Source organism: Alosa pseudoharengus, unplaced genomic scaffold (assembly GCF_046254945.1).
Source record: "Alosa pseudoharengus isolate Yale_2024_CS ecotype anadromous, Long Island Sound unplaced genomic scaffold, YU_APseudo_1.1 YU_APseudo_1.1_scf_14, whole genome shotgun sequence".
Classification (NCBI taxonomy): domain Eukaryota; kingdom Metazoa; phylum Chordata; class Actinopteri; order Clupeiformes; family Clupeidae; genus Alosa; species Alosa pseudoharengus.
In genome coordinates, this window is record NW_027468609.1 from 17,733,827 (window position 1) to 17,754,829 (window position 21,003).

General features: G+C 43.9%; 1 protein-coding gene across 2 annotated transcripts in view; it reads left to right on the plus strand.

Moving 5' to 3' along the window:
• The window catches only part of grk3 (G protein-coupled receptor kinase 3), a 78,165-nt gene that overhangs the window by 30,333 nt on the left and 26,829 nt on the right, over window positions 1–21,003 (plus strand). Inside the window, exons 3-4 of one of the 2 annotated variants that reach the window (XM_076284010.1) lie at window positions 12,185–12,258; window positions 14,604–14,705. In XM_076284010.1, coding sequence (XP_076140125.1) covers window positions 12,185–12,258; window positions 14,604–14,705 — 176 coding nt within the window. Of the gene's footprint in view, window positions 1–12,184; window positions 12,259–14,603; window positions 14,706–14,911; window positions 14,972–21,003 lie in introns of those variants that run through there. The other variant, XM_076284011.1, reaches the window with a different exon arrangement.

Below are 21,003 nucleotides of genomic sequence, written 5' to 3' on the forward strand. Positions count from 1 at the left end.
GGAAGACAAGGAGAAAGTTAGGTTGAAGAAGGAGACGAAACTTTATGGTAGGTATGTGAATGCAAAACCGTACCAGTCATGTCTATGGCCGTATATCTACCATAGAGGTCACTTTTCTTTCTTCAAATTTCGTTTTATTTATTAACTCAAAATAGCCGACAAGACAATTATCCTTGCATCAATGCACCGTCACGCAACACGTAGTTGTAGATACCTCTGACATGTCAAAACGAAAATAGAGTTGACTGCTATCGCGGAGCTATGTCCTAACTAACGAACGCAACACAGTGGCTCACGCAGCTCAAATAAACTTCAATACCCACAAATCCATTGTCCAAAATAAATAATCGTCAAACCTGAACAAAGGCTGACTTCAAGGCCTACTCAAAATGTTATGCTGAAATTCAGTGGAGTTGCAGCTAGCTAACCTGCACTGAAAATTAGATATCAGAGTCTGAACCAATAGTAGCATATAGTAGCAGTAGCCTAGATAGTAGATAATTTATATAATAATGGATATTATCTAAGCATGATATTGATTATTGGTCAGTTATTCACAGGAGACAGAAGGGAAATCGGGCAGAAAGGTGGAAATGAGGAGAAAGAGTTAGGAGGAGAGGGAAATAATAGGCAAAGGGCCCTCACAAGTGAGTGAGAGTCAAGATGTGACACTCACTGTGTCAGAAGGTACAAGCTCCGCAGCCTATGACCCTGCAATTTATAAATGCAACATTCACTACTCTGATGAGGAGAAGCAGAGCATTCCTAATTAAAGATGCAGCAGAGATCAGTATAAATATCCTCAAAACCAATTGGAGAAAATGCTCTTGAAATATACATGTGCATCTAAAAAAGTAGAATATTGTGGAAAAGTGTGTTGGTTTAAGTTATAAACAAAACATGTTATATACTGAACAAATGTTTCTACCATACGGCAAAATGATCATGATAGCCTTTACATTACAGCCCTCTATGGGCTGTAATGTAATGTAGTGTAGGTCTATTTTTCACATTTTTCTTCCTTGTCTATTTTTTTTAAGTACGTGGTGTCACTATCACATCCTGTGTAGCCAGTTCCATTGATTACATTGGAAGCTAATTGTTGCAGCAGACTCTACTCGAACAGAGCACAGTTCAGTTACGTGCTCGATGTAGCCTCACTCACTCACTCACTCACTCACTCACTCACTCACTCACTCACTCACTCACTCACTCACTCACTCACTCACTCACTGATTGATTTGAGGTGTTTTATTGTTTTTCAATTGTGTCTTTCACCTGTTCTCTTTCTCTCTTTCTTTCATTCTCTCTCTCTCTGAGTGTTCTACACCCTCTCTTTATCTTAATCTCTCTCTCTATCTTGCGTACATATCTTCCTTCTCACTCCTACACACACGCACACACACACGCACACACACACCTCTCCCCACCCTCTCTATTTCTGTGTTTCGCTCTCACACTTTGGCATTCCTTCCCACTCTTGTTCACTACTCAGCAGACCGGTGGAGACCATGGAGAAGTACTGCTTGAGAGTAGCACAGAGAAGGCGTGTGTGTGTGTGTGGCTCAGAGAAGGCTTGTGTGTGTGTGTGTGTGTGTGTGTGTGTGTGTGTGTGTGTAGCACAGAGAAGGCGTGTGTGTGTAGCACAGAGAAGGCGTGTGTGTGTGTGTGTGTGTGTGTGTGTTCGCGCGCACGTACATATGAGCTTGCTTGTGTGGGTGTGCATGACTGGCTAAGAGCGAAACAGAAGTGATGACAAGTAAACCCAAAAATAAACGGACACTTGCTGACTGTGTGTGCATGTTTAGGGTGTGTGTGTTTCAGTTTGAGTTTAGAAAGGTGTGTGTCTAATTCTCCTCTTTTTTGTTCATGTGTTTTTCTGGGCTCAGTCTTCTCTAACTATACTGAGTTTGCACTAATGCACTCATGCCTGTGCAAACTGTGTGTGTGTGTGTGTGTGTGTGTGTGTTTTGGCGGGGGGTCTCCTTTGTCTTGTCGTTTGGTCATTATCATGTGTGTGTGAAATGCCATTGTTCACACTCGGCGTGTGTGATGTATGTTGTATGAATGTTGTGTGTGTGTGTGTGTGTGATGTATGTTGTATGAATGCTGTGAGTGTGTGTGATGTATGTTGTATGAATGCTGTGAGTGTGTGTTTGTGTGTGATGTATGAATGTTGTGTGTGTGGCTTACGTGCTGTTTCCTCCTCACTCCCCTAGTTTCTTTGTGTGTGTGAGACTGTGTGGGTGGATTTATGCGTTCATGTACGTCTGTCCTTGTGTGTCCGTGTGTGTGTGTGTGCGTGTGCACGGCTGTGTGTGGGCGTCTTGCGTTCGGACTCTTGTGTCGACTGCGCACTTCCTGAAAGATGGCTAAAAGAGCCTGTAGCTGTGAATCTATGTGCGTACACACACACACACACACACACACACACACACAAATACAAATACCATTCCAAGCCATGCCCACCTCACCAATTCTAAAACTATGCAAATCTGCTCTGCTTATCACCCTGTTAATCATTTATCCTCAGTGCGGAGTGTGTGCGAGGGTGTGAGAGCGAAAGAGATTGTGTGTGTGTGTGTGTGTGTGTGTGTGACGGAGAAAGAGAGAGAGTAAATGAGAGAGTGTGTGTGTTCTAAACCTGGGAAACATTGAGAGCAGGAAATGGCTGTAATCATCTGGGCTGGTGTTTGTTTGTGTTATTGACGCGTTGTGATCCTGGCTGTGCCAGTGGGTGTGGGTGTCTGGCCAGACAAGGGCACCGACCGCCCGCCATACCGCTAGAGCCAGCAGGGACTGTCAGGACCAGCAGCCAATCGGGGGGCAGCGGGTGGGGGGCTAGAGGGTGTGGTCGGTCACAGTTCGACCAATCAGAGAAGGGGTTAGGGTTTCGTCAAGTGTAAGATAAGGTGAGAAAGGGGAATTTGGTGAGAGTGAGAGAGTGAGTGTCAGGGAGAGATGGAGTGAGGAGGATGGCGGGATGGAGTGAGGAAAGAGAGATGAAGTGAGATAAGGATAGAGACCGTGAGATGTGGGAGGGCTAGAGGTTGTCTGTGTCAGGTCTGGGTGCAGGCTGGATTTAATCTCGTAAGGTGCTGACGCAGGGCCTCACTTTGCAGCTCTCCAAGAAGCGTCAGCAAACTTAATTATTCCACTCATCTCATTCAGGGCAACCTCTCTCAGGACTGGACACCTAGTGCTCAGAAAAGTGTTTGTGATTCATGTGGTGCCAAAGACTGGTCAGTGGTTTCAGGACACACACACACACACACACACACACACACACACACACACACACACACACACACACACATGCATTGAGTACCTCTGATTGTGAATCCAATGGGTTCTTTCAGATCAATGGTTTAGTTCTTTGTGATGGCTGCATGCGTTCCCATGACCGTGTCAGTCATTGGTGTGTTCTAACTGTGTGTGTGTGTGTGTATTTTGCATTGAAGGTGGTCAAACTCCTTCAAAAGGGACATTTTATATGTATTTGTTTGATATCGCTGATAAAGCTATTTGAATATGTCATAAATGCACCATGCTACCACTTAATAACCCAGACCCATAACCAATTCAATAAAGCTGGGTGCATGTTTACATAAGTTATCGCGTCAGGCGGGCACACAATCTAACATGGCAGCCTGCTAAGTACTTTAAAAACAGTGAGTGGCACTGCGTGGGCATGCTTCTTCTCCATACACACAGGACCATTCAGTTCACCATGGGGGGGGGGGGGGGGGGGGGGGCATACACACACATTTGTGTTTTGGAGGGCGACAGGATACACAAGCCCAGGGCTTGTTTTTGAATCAGCAGGTTCAGTTTAACGCCTCAGCATCAACCAAACTGAAACTTGAATCACACACACACACACACACACACACACACACACACACACACACACACACACACACACACACACACACACACACACACACACACACACACACACACACACACAAACAAACACACACAAACACACAGCAGCACCATCAGAATAGGTCACCAATTTAGCAGCAGCAGGCACACAGGCGGGCAGGCAGGCAGGCACTTCCTGAACGCTAGTTTCCTCCCAGGCGTGCACTGGAGCCGCCTCGCCTGCCCTGCACACACCCGGAACAGCCTGGCCAGTCCATCCAGAGAGTGGGCTTGGAATGGAACTGCAGAATAACTGATGCTAATCATTAATACTAATCATGCAAATACTGATTTTATTTAGTTTTATTGTAATTTTCTCTCTTTTTTTTTTTTTTTGAACAACATAATGCTAGTGAAAGTTGATCTGCCTGTTTTTAGTCAGAAGACAGCTGTGGAAATAACTGGTCTGCACCATGATCGTGTCTGTATCTGAGAGACAATGTGTGTGTGGTCTGTGTCCGTGAGTGGATGTCACTGTGTGTGGATCTCTGAGTGTGTGTTTGTCACTGTGTGTGTGTGTGTGTGTGCGGTCCAAACTGAAGAGAGCTGTATAGCAGGGCTGCTGGTTGTCAACAAGCCATTTAATCAATAAGGGTCCACAGCAGGCATCTCATCCAGGCAGTGACATAGAGAGAGAGAGAGAGAGAGAGAGTGTGCGTGCGCCCAAACATGTTGATAAGGCACTCTGGGTCTGGCAGTGTGTTTATGGAGAGGCCAGTTGATGTGAGATGGAAGTGGCTGCATGGATAGAGAGACACAAATGTGATGAGAGGGAAGAAGAGAAGGATAAGGGGAGAGGGAGAGGTGTGAACGGAGAAGTGCAGAGAGCAACAGAAAGGAGGAGAGATGGCAGCGCAAAGCTTGATGATAAAAGCAGTCATGACATACAGACAGACAGGCAGCTAGACCCCCCCCCCCCCCACACACACACACACAGCTTTTCTCTTTTGCTCTTTCACTTTCCCTCTCTCTCTCTCTATCTCTCTCTCTTTTGCTCTCTCTGCCCCCATCACCTCCTCTCTTTTGCTCTCTCACTCCCCCTCTCTCTCCCCCCACCCCTGTCTCTCTCTCCCCACCCCTGTCTCTCTCTCTCTCCTCTAGGCTGCTGCAGTCAGGAAAAGAGGCAGAGAAGAGAGATAAAGAGAGGGGAAGGGAGGTCAGGAGAGATAGCAGAAGGGGAGAGGCACAAGGGACATCATGGAATGTCTGCGTCTGTCTGTCTGTCTGTCTCTGTGTTTGTTTGTTTGTTTGTTTGTTTGTTTGTTTGTATTCTCCCCTCCTGACACAAATGGCCATGTTAATGGTTGCCAGGTTACAGCGGGGTTGTGCCTGTGAAGGAACTGTATGCAGCACTCTGAAGCACGCAGGTTGACAAAAAAAAGTCATGCATGGACACACACACACACACACACTGTGTTCAGTTGTCTCCTCTCTCTCTAAGGAGTCATCAGCTGGTGGATTTTGAGATCACACACACACACGTGATTATGGTCGCGTTGGCCATTGTTGGCACGTGAGTGGGACAGCAGGTCTCTGACACCTCTTTAGCAGCCAGGAGAATGAGCATCTGATAAGAGCCCCTGCTATCAGTGGCCTTGTCTTACATACACACATACACACTAACACACGCTAATACACACATGTGCTAATACACACATGCACGCTCTAGCATAGTCACATACCACAAACACACACAAACAAAAGTAAGCATCCCTTTGCCTGGGATATATATACATACACACACACACAGTGTCAATGTGTAATGCTGTCTAGAAATAAAATCCATGTCATGGTTCACCTGCTGGTTTTGTTTTGGAAACAGAGCTAGTGAAGCATTCATTCCCTCCCTTTTCTTTTCTAAAACCCTGATCTGCTTAACGCTATTTTAATTGTTTAACACTGAGACACATTGTCTCTTGCTGCCCTTTTCCAAAATGTCTCCCATTGAGCCTGAATGGGAGATCAAGGAGTCTGAACTCCCAAGTCCCCACCCTCACACAACCTCAGCCAGGGAGAGCACCAACGAGCCTATCACACCCAGCGAGTCGGGGCTGTCCAATCAGAAAGGGGTGTGAGGGCAAGCTGCTGCCGCTTCTAGGCAAGGAGCAAAACCCAAAGGCAGACAGATGAGGTCAAGCGTCACTGCACCGCGGGAGTGTGTGTGTGTGTGCGTGTGTGTGTGTGGTCGATGCTTCCACCTCCAGGGAGATTATTCCATAGCGATCCAATTAGAGTGAGCATTAGCCGCCTATTTTAACAGCAGTAATCAGCTTGAACTCCATCATGCTGCAGGTATGACTGTGGGTGTGTGTGTTGGGGGGGGGGGGGGGGTGCAGGACAGTGGTGGCTTACCTGTTACACAACCCCCCTCCCTCCCTTACACACACGCAAGTTTGTGCAGTTCCAGTGCAATCAACTGCCTGTCTGGCAGAGAAAGCAGCTGTATCTATAGGCCTTTTCCCAAAGAATTCGCTTAAATACGATGCGCATAAAAAAGTTAGTGTGACACGTGTGATGAAAGAGGGCTTATATCAATGTAACGTCGGTTTTGTCGTGATAAGTTAATGCACTCACCAGAGGTGGATTAACAAGAGTTACTTCGACATTAATGTGATGGAAAAGGGTTGGAACGATGTAAGTTCCAGAATGTTCACAAAGCTAGTGCGATAATCTGAAGTTTGTCTCGCACATATCAAGACGTTCACCTCACAATAGTGTTCCATTCGCTACCTTTGATACATTCGCTAGAAGTGTTCCATTCGCTACATCTGTTGATGGAAAACCGCCCAGCGCAGTAGAAAGATGCGCATTAACAGGGACATGATGACTTCATTTTAATTCGCTAGAATCATTCTATTGAATGGAAAACTGTTTTGGTGCTTCTAATATCGCTCATTACATCGAATTATGAGTTAATTTGTTTGAAAACCTTATGGAAAAAGGGCTTATGTGTAAATTGCATATTTTACACCTATGAATTGCATCCATATTTAACTTGAATGTTCTTACTTTGAGTTGTTACTACATGGAAGCAAGACATCATTAGAAAGAAGCGATTCAAGTTAGGAGAGATGACTGTGGAATGGATGAAGCCGTAAGAGCCAAGCATTTATTTTGAAACCCAGTAGAAATTACATTGACTATTACAATGGGAGCTATCAGCAAGGTGACTGTGGTTGTGCAACTGTCCTCCCCAGACAGAGATGCCCATTGGAGAGAGGAACCTGTGTGTAACGTGTAGTGTAGCGTCGTTCTGCTACTGTGATTGCTTATGAGCGCCCTAGTCTGTCGTTGTCGTTGTGCTACTGTGAAGACTTATGTGCACCTTACTGTAGCGTCGTCATTGTGCTACTGTGAAGGCTAATGTGCACCTTAGTGCAACGTAATCGTTGTGCTACTGTGATGGCTTATGTGAACCCTAGTGCATCGTTGTCGTTGTGCTACTGTGATGGCTTATGTGCGGGCGGCCCAGTGCAGCGTTGTCGTTGTGCTACTGTGAAGGCTAATGTGCACCTTACTGTAGCGTCGTCATTGTGCTACTGTGAAGGCTAATGTGCACCTTAGTGCAACGTCGTCGTTGTGCTACTGTGATGGCTTGTGTGAACCCTAGTGCATCGTTGTCGTTGTGCTACTGTGAAGGCTAATGTGCACCTTAGTGCAGCATCGTCGTTGTGCTACTGTGAAGGCTAATGTGCACCTTAGTGCAGCATCGTCGTTGTGCTGTTGTGATTGCTAATGTGCACCTTAGTGCAGCGTCGTCGTTGTGCTACTGTGATGTGACTGCTTATGCACGGCCCAGTGCAGCGTCGTCGTTTGGCAAGAGCACGCTGGTAATTGCTACTGGCCCTTAACCTCATCCCAGTCTGAGGCACAGCATGTGCTTGTATCTTGTGTAAGTGCAGTACATTAATTAATTAACTCATTAATTAAGTGTTGAGGAGATAGCAGGTAAGACTGCTTAGAATCAATGGATGTCTTGTCTGGGCCATCGTAATTGATAAGAACGAGAGGCCAGGTCATTTATTAGCTTTGGAAAGGTGGCCGTTACATCATTCTTGTCCAAAGATGGCAAGTAGTACCAGTTTGATGACCTCCATTTAATTGCGCTTGACTTTCGACATTGCTCATTTCGACATTTCAACACTGCGTCATTTTCTTTTTTTTTCACAGTATAAAGTATGTAATTGACATAGCTTCAACACATCAGCATAGCATAGAATGGAATATTTAATTGCAGTTTACCAGACTGACATATTTCATAATAAAAATAAGCGAATAGCCGTAGTATTACAAACTATACGCCCCACACACACACACACACACACACACACAGACTGAGAGAACTACAGTTTTATGTGACTTTCTACATTTTCATTTACATTTCTATTCATATATTTTCATGCACTTGTGTGGTCAGCTGTTTTTAGTACACGCATCAACAGGAACAGGCCGTGTTTGTGTGTTGTGTACGTGTGTGCGTGCCTGTGTACGTGCTGTCTTTCTCTGTAGTCTTCCATTATGGACAGCTAAAGGGGGGGCCTCTGCTGTTTCCATGGAGATGTGGTTCATCTACACTAGCCGATCAGATCAGGGAGGGTATTTGTGTGTGTGTGTGTGTCTCTGCAGTAGTGCTGCATCACTACACCGTTTGGTCACGGTTTATTTTGCTACTGCAAACCACAACTGATGTTTGAGTAGCCCTTTCTGTTTCTCTCTCTCTGTCTCTCTCTCTCTTTCTCTCTCTCACTCCCTCTCTCCACCCCCCCCTCTCTCTCGCTCTACATCTCTTCTCTTTGATGAAGACAGCACGTTCTGCTCCCAGCGGGAGAGGCTGGAGTGAAAGGTCAGAGCGTGTGTGTGTGCGCGCAGAGGGGGTGTGTGTATGGTTGGAGAGAGGGAGGATTTGGTGAATTAGACGAGTATGTTTCCTGGCGTGATTAAGACTGATCCTCTCCACTGGCTCTAATCTCAGGCTGTTGTCCAGTGTCCTGGATGTCTCTCTAACACACACACACACCCATACACACACACCCATATACACACACCCATATACATCCACTACTATCCTGATCTGGTTGCAAAATACGTACACACACACACACACACACACACACACACACACACACACACACACACACACACACACACACACACACACAGTCACACACCCTGGGGCCTTGTGCTTGTGTTCCCTGCTTGATCAGTATACACACCCACGCACCCATGTAATGAGTTATGCCCAGGTAAATGGTGTTTGTTTTAACACCTGAGAGAGCCAGGTTAATGATGGCTACACACACTAACAGGAGGATCTGGAAAGACAACACATCACCTCATTTGTGTGTGATACACACACACACACACACACACACACACACACACACACACACAGGGTGATTGCCAGTGGCGTATCGGTGCGAGTCCACAGATGATGGGTGTGTGTGTGTGTGTGTGTGTAACATACATAGATGAGGGTATGTGTGTGTGATGCATCCCTTTGGTCCAATGGGTGCGTAAGCCACTGCTTCTGCTTGAGGACGAGAAGGTCACTGGCCATAATGTTTGTGTGTGTGTGTGTTATTATTTTCTGTTCTATGTTATGTACACAGACACGCACAAAAACACTCAATCCAGAGTGTGGAGTGTTGTCTGTGTCTGTGTGTGTGTGTGAATGTATTTGTACCTCAAAAACATAGGAACAGGAAAAAGCCCTTATTTTGTGAAGTATAATTTGCTGATGTTGACATTTCTGCGCACAAGGTCTGAGTGTACGGTTTATGGGCTGAAATACGTGCTTGTGTGTTGAGGACCATGGACTTCCTCTTTCTAGAGTCGAGAGGGTATTGTAGGCCGTCAGAGCAGCAAAGCACCAAAATGGAAGCAGGCCTGGTAATGGGCTTCCTGCCTTTTCAGAGCTTATAAGTATATATACTTTTTTGATCCCGTGAGGGAAATTTGGTCTCTGCATTTAACCCAATCGGTGAATTAGTGAAACACACTCAGCACACAGTGAACACACAGTGAGGTGAAGCACACACTAATCCCGGCGCAGTGAGCTGCCTGCTTCAACGGCGGCGCTCGGGGAGCAGTGAGGGGCTAGGTGCCTTGCTCAAGGGCACTTCAGCCGCGGCCCACTGGTCGGGGCTCGAACCGGCAACCCGACGGTTACAAGTCCAGAGTGCTAACCAGTGGGCCACGGCTGCCCACCACTTACATTTCCCCAGTAGTGGTAATCAGGGACGATGTTGATTGTTTTTGTTTTGTTTTTCTTTCAGATGTCCATTGGCTGAGTCTTTGTTGTTTTAGTCATCGCTGAGTCTAACGCTAGTCACTACTGACTGACTCACTCATCAGTCAGTCTGTTTTGACTGCATGCTATTGAGCCTTGTGTCTCAGTGTCACAGACTCTGCTGAGAGATGTTTGGCTGAGGCCATTGTGCAGTGTTGCTTTGCTTGCGTTGGTTTGTGTTTTTCTCTTCCTAGTTTTCTCCATTCATCTGTGGTGCCATACTTTCAATAAGTGTTAAAATGTATAGAATTGAACTGTGTTCAAGGAAGCTCTCGTATGAAATCACTGCAGCCATATGCAGTGAAGTGGAAATGAACAACAATGGCTGTAATCACCCAGACACACACTCAATATGCTTTCACAGGTTTTTTTCTCTAGTTGACCGTTTACTCTGAATCAGAACTAGAACAAGAACTAGAGCTTTTTGAGTCATTCTTTCAGATCAGCTTAGAACTTTGGGAAATAATGACTGGAAGATTCTAGTTCAGACTTGGAACTTGGAACAGGAGGTTTGCGTCATCCTGCCGTGGCAGTGGGGTAGCTCCCCCTAGGTGCGGATTCAGCTGAAAAGTAGTTTAACCTAATGAGTCGTGCGTCATCCTCTGCGCTCCTGCAGTAGTCGAGGTAACCTGGAAAAGACAACCCCCCACCCCCCCTGCGGTGTTCAACTTTCCACTTAAAAGCCAATCTGACGCTGCAATCCGACCCGCCAGGAACATCCCCTCCCAGCCCTGCCTAGTTGAACACAGCCAGGTTCCACCCTTTTCCCCAAACATCCCCTCCGACAGTTCATTATAAATAAAGAGGTGAGGGAGGGATGGAGGGATGGCGTTCTGCCCAGTGCTGCGTAGTAAAGTCTTTTGTGTAAACTCCCCGTGGATACTGAGTGCTTCCGCTCGGCCCCGGATTGAGATGTTTGGCTGCGGACTCAGGGGTGAGAGATGGGCAGATAACAGCGGGCGGCTCCCACTCACCTTGCAGAGGCGCAGGCCAAAGCTGTAAATACACTCGCTTTGTGTGTTTTTACACCCCGCTTATTTGTTTATGCTCTCGGTTTGTTTGTTTTTATAGCCTACTCGTTTGGGCTCCATTAGGCAACGGTCACTGATCTGCAACGAGCTATTAAACAAATATTCAAAACCCAAAAACATAGCGCAGCGAACAACATTAATATCAGCAGAGCTGAGGTGCATTCTCCTCAACCTTTCCATTACGACGGTTAGTCCTGAGCGTACAATGCTCACGAGCCTGTGCACTAACCCAAGCGTTGAAACATTTCTAAGTCGTAATTCCTTGTTTTGAGAGGGACTCGGGGCTTTCTCCTTGACCTGGCCAGGCTGAAGCTAATCCTCTGGCAGCTGATTGATTGTCCTAGCCTAATTTACAGTCTGCACCTATAACTGAAGGTTTAAAGCGAATAGTGAATTGGTTTAAAGCGATTAGTGAATTGGCGACCTAAATGACAGGGGTGTGGTTCACACAACCACACAAAACCACCATGATAATTTGTTGGAAGATCATACTGAAACTAGTTCAAACATATATTAAAAACATACATTAGAATGTGGCTTGAGAATTCTGCACAGCGTTGCTTCTGACAAGCTCAGGCCCAGATGGCGGTGCAGTCTCTCTCCGCCGCTAGTTCTGGCCACAAGGATCGTACCGGATCTCTTAGTCCTGTTGTCGATTGCTTGGCCAGCGGGTTTTGTTTGTGTCGAGTCGTCTGGTGGAAACACTGTGGTGCTTGTTTTCTCTCGTCCAGCTCAGCCACTTCTTAAGACTGAACAAACAAGACCGAATCAGTGAAGCAAAGCGGAGAAGTCTGTCTGAACAGGCTGTTTCTGTCACCCAGAAATGTTGCCTTGTTATTTGGTGGCTGTTGCTGTTTTACAGAGGAGGTTTTAAATACAAACAAGAATCAAACAAACAAGTAAATATTATGTTTTTGTCGTTTGTGTTGTTATTCAGGTTTCCTACTCTTCAAGGACTTCTGCATGAATGAAATAGACGAGGCTGTGCCCCAGCTAAAGTTCTACGAGGAGGTGAGGACACACACACACACACACACACACACACACACACACACACACACCCCGCAGAATCACACTTTTCCCTCCCACACACAACATGCAGTCACCACCCACCACAAGCGCACACACACACACCAAGAATTTGTCATTCTTTTCACACATAGACATATTCAGCTACACACACACACACACACACACACACACACACACACACTGTTATACTGTCAATCCACAAGCCAGAAGAAGACCTCTGCACAGGCCAGATCCTTGAATCCACCTCGGGAGTCAGACCTGTTTGAAATTATAATTGCCATTTCATGGCCAATGCTGCACCCCTGCACCAAGTTCCTTGGAGATCAGCCCGATAGCTGAATTATTTACATGCAACAAGGATGCCGGCTACTACTGAAACAACTGAAGACTACCAGAAACATTCGATTGGTAATCTTAACCAAAAACAAAGCGTTTGATTTTTATGTGCACCCGTAAATAATTCTGCAGTCTGTGGGAGGACATCTGTAACGTGGCCTATTTTATAACTCAAATGACTTTCCCCTGGTTTAACGCAAGTAACCACTTCATGGAGGACTGAAACGCATGCCCTAGTTTTTGACCTTTTCTAAACTGTTAAACTCCTCCACCATACTTTGTGGGTGTGACCTCTTTGCAGTAGGCCTCTCACAATGTATTCCTACATAACCAGTGTGTTTATGGCTAAAATACTAAACATGAATTAGTTTACAGCACAGAAATTGCCATAAATGAACAAAAATAGGGTTTGCCGTGGGTGACCACATTTAACAATTTATAAAATTATGTAGAACAATTATTCATCAAAATAACAGTTCCAAAATATACAATACTATACAAATAACAGTGAATTAATGTGTGCCATTTTAACAAACACTATACAAACAATACAACACTGAAGTGTAAAAGAAAGTGCAAAACAACAAAGGCCCTTTGGTAATTGCACTCTTTTACAAGTGCGGACCATTTATGCCTATTTTCATGCAGGCTGTCTGTTGCCCTGCTGCCTGTTCCGCAAGTCTGTTTTATACAAGGAGATTGAATGAAGTTTAGATTATTTTATACTTTTGTGTAAGATTTACAATTTTGATTAGAATGTTTGGCGAACGATGATAGATAGAATGATGACATTCAACCACCAGATGCTGCTGTTCAGACGCATCACACGATTCGGAGGCATATCCTACCCGTTAATCCTCAAATTATGGCAGGGATGATAATTGCCATGTAGCCTATCAGTCCACGAGCACTAAAATACATTGTTTTGATTTAACTCAATGAAATTAAAGAGCTCTTCTTAATATTTTATATTTTGTTGGTTGGTTTATTGCCAATGAAATGTCGTTGTCCTAATGGGTCTCAACAGGTCGCTCTCAAGCTACCAGCCTTCTGAGCTTGCCTTAGCCTACAGTTGCGAGGCATTCCAGCCTACGAATTTAATAATAATAACAATTTAAAAAAAAACAGTAGGCTAGAGTAAAAAATTACTCAATTTAGGCTACCGTAGGCATAGGCTAGGCCTACTTGGCTACGCAATAATGTTTCCATTACAGCATAGCGCACGTTCAACGAATGAATAAGCAACTGCCTGTCTCACAATAAACACAGTGGGTGGAAATCCTTTTAACTACATGAAAGGTAATAGTGAACATTCAAATACCCCCCAGATTTCAGTGCCTATCAGTCCCAACATTTAGCAATATAATCAAACACTCCAAAAGTATGCTTTTGATAGCCTACCGCTGGTATGCCGCTCCAAACGAAACGCATGCCTCACAATAAAACGTAGAAATAAAGGTCTGCCTCGATTAAGCCTGCCCTAAATAAAGCCCTGTGCTTTGTGCAGCCTAAGTAAATAATATAACCCGGCCATAATTTGAGGATTTACGGCATTTAAAGATTGTAAAAACTTCCAGTTCAGTTTTTTATTATTATTTTGTATGCGTTCTGCAGAGAAGGGAGACTGGCGTTGGTCACGGTTTTGAATGAAAGGGAGAAAACAGTAGGCCTAGAGTAACACGGCAGACATCGCTCATATAGGCCTACCTATGTATATATACATTCTTTTTTTTTTTTTTTTCATGACGCAGGCTAGTTAAGGCGGCAGGCGTGTGTTGCTAAGGCGGCCGCCTTAACTGCAAAGTGCTGCGGGAAACCCTGGATACACACACACACACACACACACACACACACACACACACACACACACACACATTTACGTGCAGACACACATGTACACAGACGCACGCAGCACGTCAGGAGAGTTTCCTGTCCTGTCATTAGTGTGTATGAGATTAAAGTTAATCCTGTTGTTGTTTGCCCCTCAGATTAAGGAGTATGAAAAGCTGGACTCCGAGGAGGAGAGGCTCACACGCAGCCGACAGATCTACGACGGCTACATCATGAAGGAGCTACTCTCCTGTTCACATGTAAGACACACATACACACACACGCTAGAACACACACACACACACACACACACACACACACACACACACACACACACGCAGCCGACAGATCTACGACGGCTACATCATGAAGGAGCTACTCTCCTGTTCACATGTAAGACACACATACACACACACGCTAGAACACACACACACACACACACACACACACACACACACACACACACACACGCAGCCGACAGATCTACGACGGCTACATCATGAAGGAGCTACTCTCCTGTTCACATGTAAGACACACATACACACACACGCTAGAACACACACACACACACATACACACACACAGCTGACAGATCTACGATGGCTACATCATGAAGGAGCTACTCTCCTGTTTACATATGACACACGCGCGCACACACACACACACACACACACACACACACACACACACACACACACTGCACACACACACAGCTGACAGATGTACGACGGCTACAACATGAAGGAGCTACTCTCCTGTTTACATGTAACACACACACACACCACAGATGCACAGTAGCTAATAATGAGTTATACACTCTCTCCTAGTTGCCCATGTTAATTCATGATGAAAACACCAACTTTGCCGTCCTTCGATAATATAATAATAATAATTAATAATAATAAGCTTTATTTGTATAGCCCCTTTCATACACAGAATGCAGCTCAAAGTGCTTTACATTTGGAGCATGTAACACAATAATAGTCAGTCATTATCAATCACTTTCACTTTTCTTCATTGCTGTGGCCGTTTATGATCCAATTTGATGATCAGCAACATATCAGAAATATAGAAAATAACACGTAACACAGTTATTAGAGAAGAGTCAGTCATTCCCCTTTGTTGCTGTGGCCGTTTATGATCCAATCAGCAACATATCAGAAATACTATTATACTATAAAGGCTTTGCTGACAAATGCCTAGGCTAACAAATGCTTAGGCCCCGTTGATGCGGACTCCAAGCAGCCAACCTTAGCTTGTTCTTAGCACATGTCACAATTATTTGACTTTATACACAGACATTCAAGACTGGCAGCCTTAACCCTTTACCCCCCACAAGCACGCCATATGGCAACTGTGGCAAGCAAAAAAACTCCCATATTCCAGGAAGAAACCTTGAGCAGATCCTGACTTAATAGGGGGAGCCCATCTGCTTCTGGCTGGCTGCGCCCTCCAATGGCAGCAGATGTAGAATAATCTGAAAAAGTAGTCTACAGGATAAGATGAGTTAACTAAAGGCTTTCCTATACAGGTATGTTTTTAGATCTTTTTAAAAAATATTTACTGAACTCGCCTGCTTGATGTACAGAGGCAGGGTGTTCCATAGTTTTGGGGCATAATGGATAAACGCAGCTTCTCCACTTTGCTTGTGGAGCACTTTGGGTACAATTAAAAGATTAGAATTGGATGATCTAAGTTTCCTTTGTGGTTGATAAGATATTAAAAGCTCAGAGATATATGAGGGTGCTATGCCATTCAGAGCTTTGTAAGTAATTAACATAACCTTAAAATCAATTCTATAGGAAACAGGGAGCCAGTGCAGTTCAGCCAACACAGGGGTGATATGTTCTCTCTTCTTGGTCTTAGTTTAAAGTCTAGCCGCAGAGTTCTGTATGAGTGCCAATTTCTTTAGATGTTTTTTGGGAAGACCAGTGAAAAGTGCATTGCAGTAGTCTAACCTGCTAGTGATAAAGGCATGAATTAGTTTTTCTGCATCTTGTTGAGTTAAAAAGGGCCGCACTTTGGCAATGTTTCTCAGGTGGAAATAGGCTGTCTGAGTAACTTTACTTATATGTGGCTTAAAACTTAACTCTGCATCTAAGATGACACCGAGGCTTGTTCCTTTTGGTTTGACCTGGTGCGCCAAGTTCCCCAGATTACTAAGAACAATGTCTCACTTTGGTTTTGGTCCAACCAAAAGTAGCTCTGTTTTGTCATCATTTAGTTTCAATTTTTTTTGCTCATCCACTGATTAATGGAGGTTAGGCATGCAGTGAGGGAGCAAAGGCCATCTGGGTTAGTTGGCTCCACAGAAATATACAATTGGGTATCATCTGCGTAGCTGTGGAAGTTTACATTATGCTGACTTATGATGTTTCCCAACGGAAGCATATATAGGGAAAAGAGCAGGGGACCAAGGCAGCTCCCCTGGGCCACACCAAAAGGCAAGTCATGTTTTACAGACACGTGATCTCCTAGATTGATATAAAAATCTCTGCCAGTAATGTAGGTTTGAAATCAGTTTAGAGCATTATCGTAGGTGAATTAGGATGCTATGATCAATGGTGTCAAATGCCGCACTCAAATCTAGAAGAATAAGGACTGAGACTTTGTTTGAGTCAGTAGCCAGTCTAAGATCATTGACTATTTTTACTAGAGCCGTTTCTGTGCTGTGATTTGATCTAAAACCTGATTGGAATTTTTCAAGGATACTTTTTTCGTTGAGGAAGGTATTTAACTGATTAGAAACTACTTTTTCAAGTACTTTGCTCAGGAACGGTAGGTTTGATATAGTTGCTCAGATTATTATGGTCAAGATTCGACTTTTTAAGTAAAGGTTTCACAACAGCGGTTTTAAAAGCAGTTGGAAATATACCTATTTCTAATGAGGTATTTATTACCTTGAGAATAAAGGGAGCTAAGCTATCATATACATTTTTGAGGAATCTAGTAGGGATTGGAACCAAAGCACATGTTGAGGAGCCGGTTTGAGTTATAATTTTACTAAACTCAGATTGAGTAATAGTGCTAAAGAACCTTCATTTTGGGGGGCTGTTTTTGGGTGTACTATCAAACATATTACCCATGCTACCAATAGCCTCCCTTATAGAAATTACTTTGTTTTTGAAGAAGGCTGCAAAAGACAAACACACACATGATGCAGAGTAGCCATCGTATAAAGGGAGTTGCTGTCTTGCTTAAATACATGCACACCCACTTGGCAAACACAAAGACTATACATACATCACATTCACGTGGTACCCACACAAATACACAATCTACACACACATACACACACACATTTATCTGTCATGACATCATAAGAAAGTTGACAGTCTTCTCTTAACTGTCCTCTCCTCCTTTGCAAATACACTGAACAATGTATGAAGAGTTTGGTTCCAAAATGCTATATCCTCCATTTTCATTCATTTTCATAAATCATTTTGTTTTGGAATAATGTGGAATTTGGAGTAATATGGAACTATAATTACGTTATTGTTACTACATTTATTGTTTTTTACTTCAAACCAACACAACTGCAGTTTTATTGATATTACCTGAAATAAACAATTAAATAACATGACTTATTAATGTTTTCAAAAATGGAGATATAGCATTTTGGAATCAAACTCTTCACATGTTTATCTCACACACTCTCCCGTCCCTTTCTACTGCACACACTAAAACATGCATACACACACCCTTGTGCTGACGGTTGACATGTAAAGGGGGACTTAACAATTACATCTGGGGTGTTGGTACTATCCAATTAGCTAGGATACACCACACAATGAATTTCAACACATCTTCAGTGTTGCATCGTATTTTTGGGTGCAGTACTCTCTCTCTCTCAACACACACACCACACCTGAGTGTGATGTTACAGCATCTTGGAATCCATTATTTCCAGCCTGACTCAGGTGGGCCACAATCCTGGAATGTGTAAATGACACACACACACACACACACACACACACACACACACACACACACACGCACAGAGAGAGAGAGAGAGGAAAGAAAAACAATACATAAATGTTTTAGTGACTGTCTTAATCCTAGTTTTGAAGGCTTTACTCAGACCCTGTCCACATTAAGCTGGGTAAATATACACATAATTATTTCTCTGTTTAGCCCTTAAGTTCACATTAAAACGGCTTATTCCGACACTGATGCCATGGTTCAAAATGATACAAAAATGATGATGATACAAAATCTGGACTGAGATGAGATGAATGACGTTTTCACCTCAAATATGCGTATTTCTGTTTACCTGGCCTAATGTGGACGTGATCTCAGTCTGCCGTGACCCCTGGGCTGAGGTCAACCATGACAGAAAGATTCTGGGAAATTTCCAAATAGGCGAGACTGCCTGTGACCTTTTTGGCCAAAGGAGGAGTAGTTGGCTGGTGGGAGTGGAGTGTTATTTTTGGAGAGGTTTTCTGAAGGCTGAGTGTTAAGTCACAGCTCTGTCAAATGAGATCTGTGCGTGCGTGTGTGTGTGTGTGTGTGTGTGTGTGTGTGTATGTTCTGCACGCTCTCTTTCATGCACATATACAGCAGTCGTGACAGGAAGGAAGCGTGCTCAGATCTACACAATGGGCCACTCTCGTGTGTGTGTGTGTGTGTGCGCGCATACACACACACACACACAGCCACCAGGCAGTACAGTACCAATGACTGTAAAAAAAACATGAACAGCATATTGTCATACATTTTTGTGCTCTAAAAAAAATGAAGCCAAAATTGGTCTACCATATCTGCCATTTGACTGACTTATGCTGTCGATTGTGTTCATACCAGTGACCGTAAATAGCACACAAACAACACACACAAACGCACACAGACACACACACACACACACACACACACACACAAACACACAGAAATACTGTATTGTATTTGTTCAGTCTCCAGGGCATTAACTACGTCAGAGTTCCAAAGTTCTAAATTCGATTTAGTTGGTCACCAAGAGCTTTTTGCTCCTGAAAACATTGTCATGTACCAACAGATCGCACACGAACAAGAGCAGATTTTGCTGGCCACAGGAGAGTGGTCAGGCAAGCTCACTCGTGCATATGCATTTATGGGAATGTCTCGGAAAAGATGGAGTTATCATGCAAAAACATGGGAGAAGTGCTGAGAATGGTTGATTAGGTGTATTTCGGCATATGTATTAAAGCAGTGCATGGCTGTTTTGCGGTGAAAAATGTTCCGCCTTTTCAAAGCAGGTCTTATCCAGATTGTGGTTAAATGCATCAGGAAAAACCGAAACAACAGAACCAGTATTCAGAGCACCAGTTCTGCTTCTTTGAACCTTGTCAAAAGCAGCTTTTAGTGTTGTTTACCTTTTTAATTTGTGATTTTCACTTAATTACGTCATCCACTTCCCTATTCCTGTTAGATTATTACATCTGTCATCATGGCTAGGGGTCTCACGATTATCCAAATCCTCGATTCGATGTAATTTTCGATTTTAAAATCACAATTCGATTCGATTTTCGATCTTTTTTTTAATATTACTATTTCCTTTTCTGTTTCGGGGGGCTTTTATTTTGAAACCGTTCTAACCACGAGGTTGTAATGTAAACAGAACTAACATTAGGCTAAAACAGAGATTGAACATAGTGAAATGAAACAACACAGAATGATAATTTGATTGTTTCAGCACACTCCAAAGTGACCCAAGGTTAGTGTTCATGGAATATGTACTTATCAATTTGCATTTTAAGCCTTAAAGTAACTTTGGACTGTAACTAGATCACCTTTTCACTTGCTAAGTTGAGTAGGCTAAGTTAGTTTTAATTGACGTGAATGAATGATTACTTCCACACCCGTGATTTCAAAGTAGCAAGAGGGGCTTTGCTTTCGTTAGGTTGATGTGTATATTTTAACTGGCTGCAGCCTAAAATGGTTGCAGTGTTAAGTGTTGATGTTGCAGTTCAGCACGTGCGTGTGTGTTTGTGCGTCTTGGCATACATGCTGGACGTGACATTGGGGGTGTGGCTGCATCGTCGATTCTACTTTTAAGTTCGGAGATCGAGATGTAATTTCGATTGATTTCGATATAAAATCGAAATCGTGACACCCTTAATCATGGCCTATAGCTGCACAAATAATATAGAATTACTGCCCTGCATTATCTCCATTCAACTGTATTCAACTTGAATAATATCATCAGAGTACCGCATTTTAATGTTGTAGGGTGGTGAGCAGCTCTGTTTATGTGATGAAGTGAATGCTTTGTAAACTCCTTGTAATATGGCGTGAGTCATTGTTCGCTTCCTGCGAAGCGGCAAAAGTGCTAATTAGCCCACGCTTCCGTTGTCCATCTGCCCCTGATACAGTTAGGAAACAGTGCACTGCAGTTGTATGGGCTTTGTGGTGTTTGGGTTAAGGCTTCTTCTATTTCACCACTTCCCTCTGTTTGCTATTACTGTTACTTGTTGTTTTGACTCTGAAGGAGACGCATGGGCGTCAAAACGTTAGTCTGTTTGCACTAATAAAAATCACTTAAAGTGTTGCGTGCTCCGGTCCTGTTCCCTGGTCTTAGTTAGA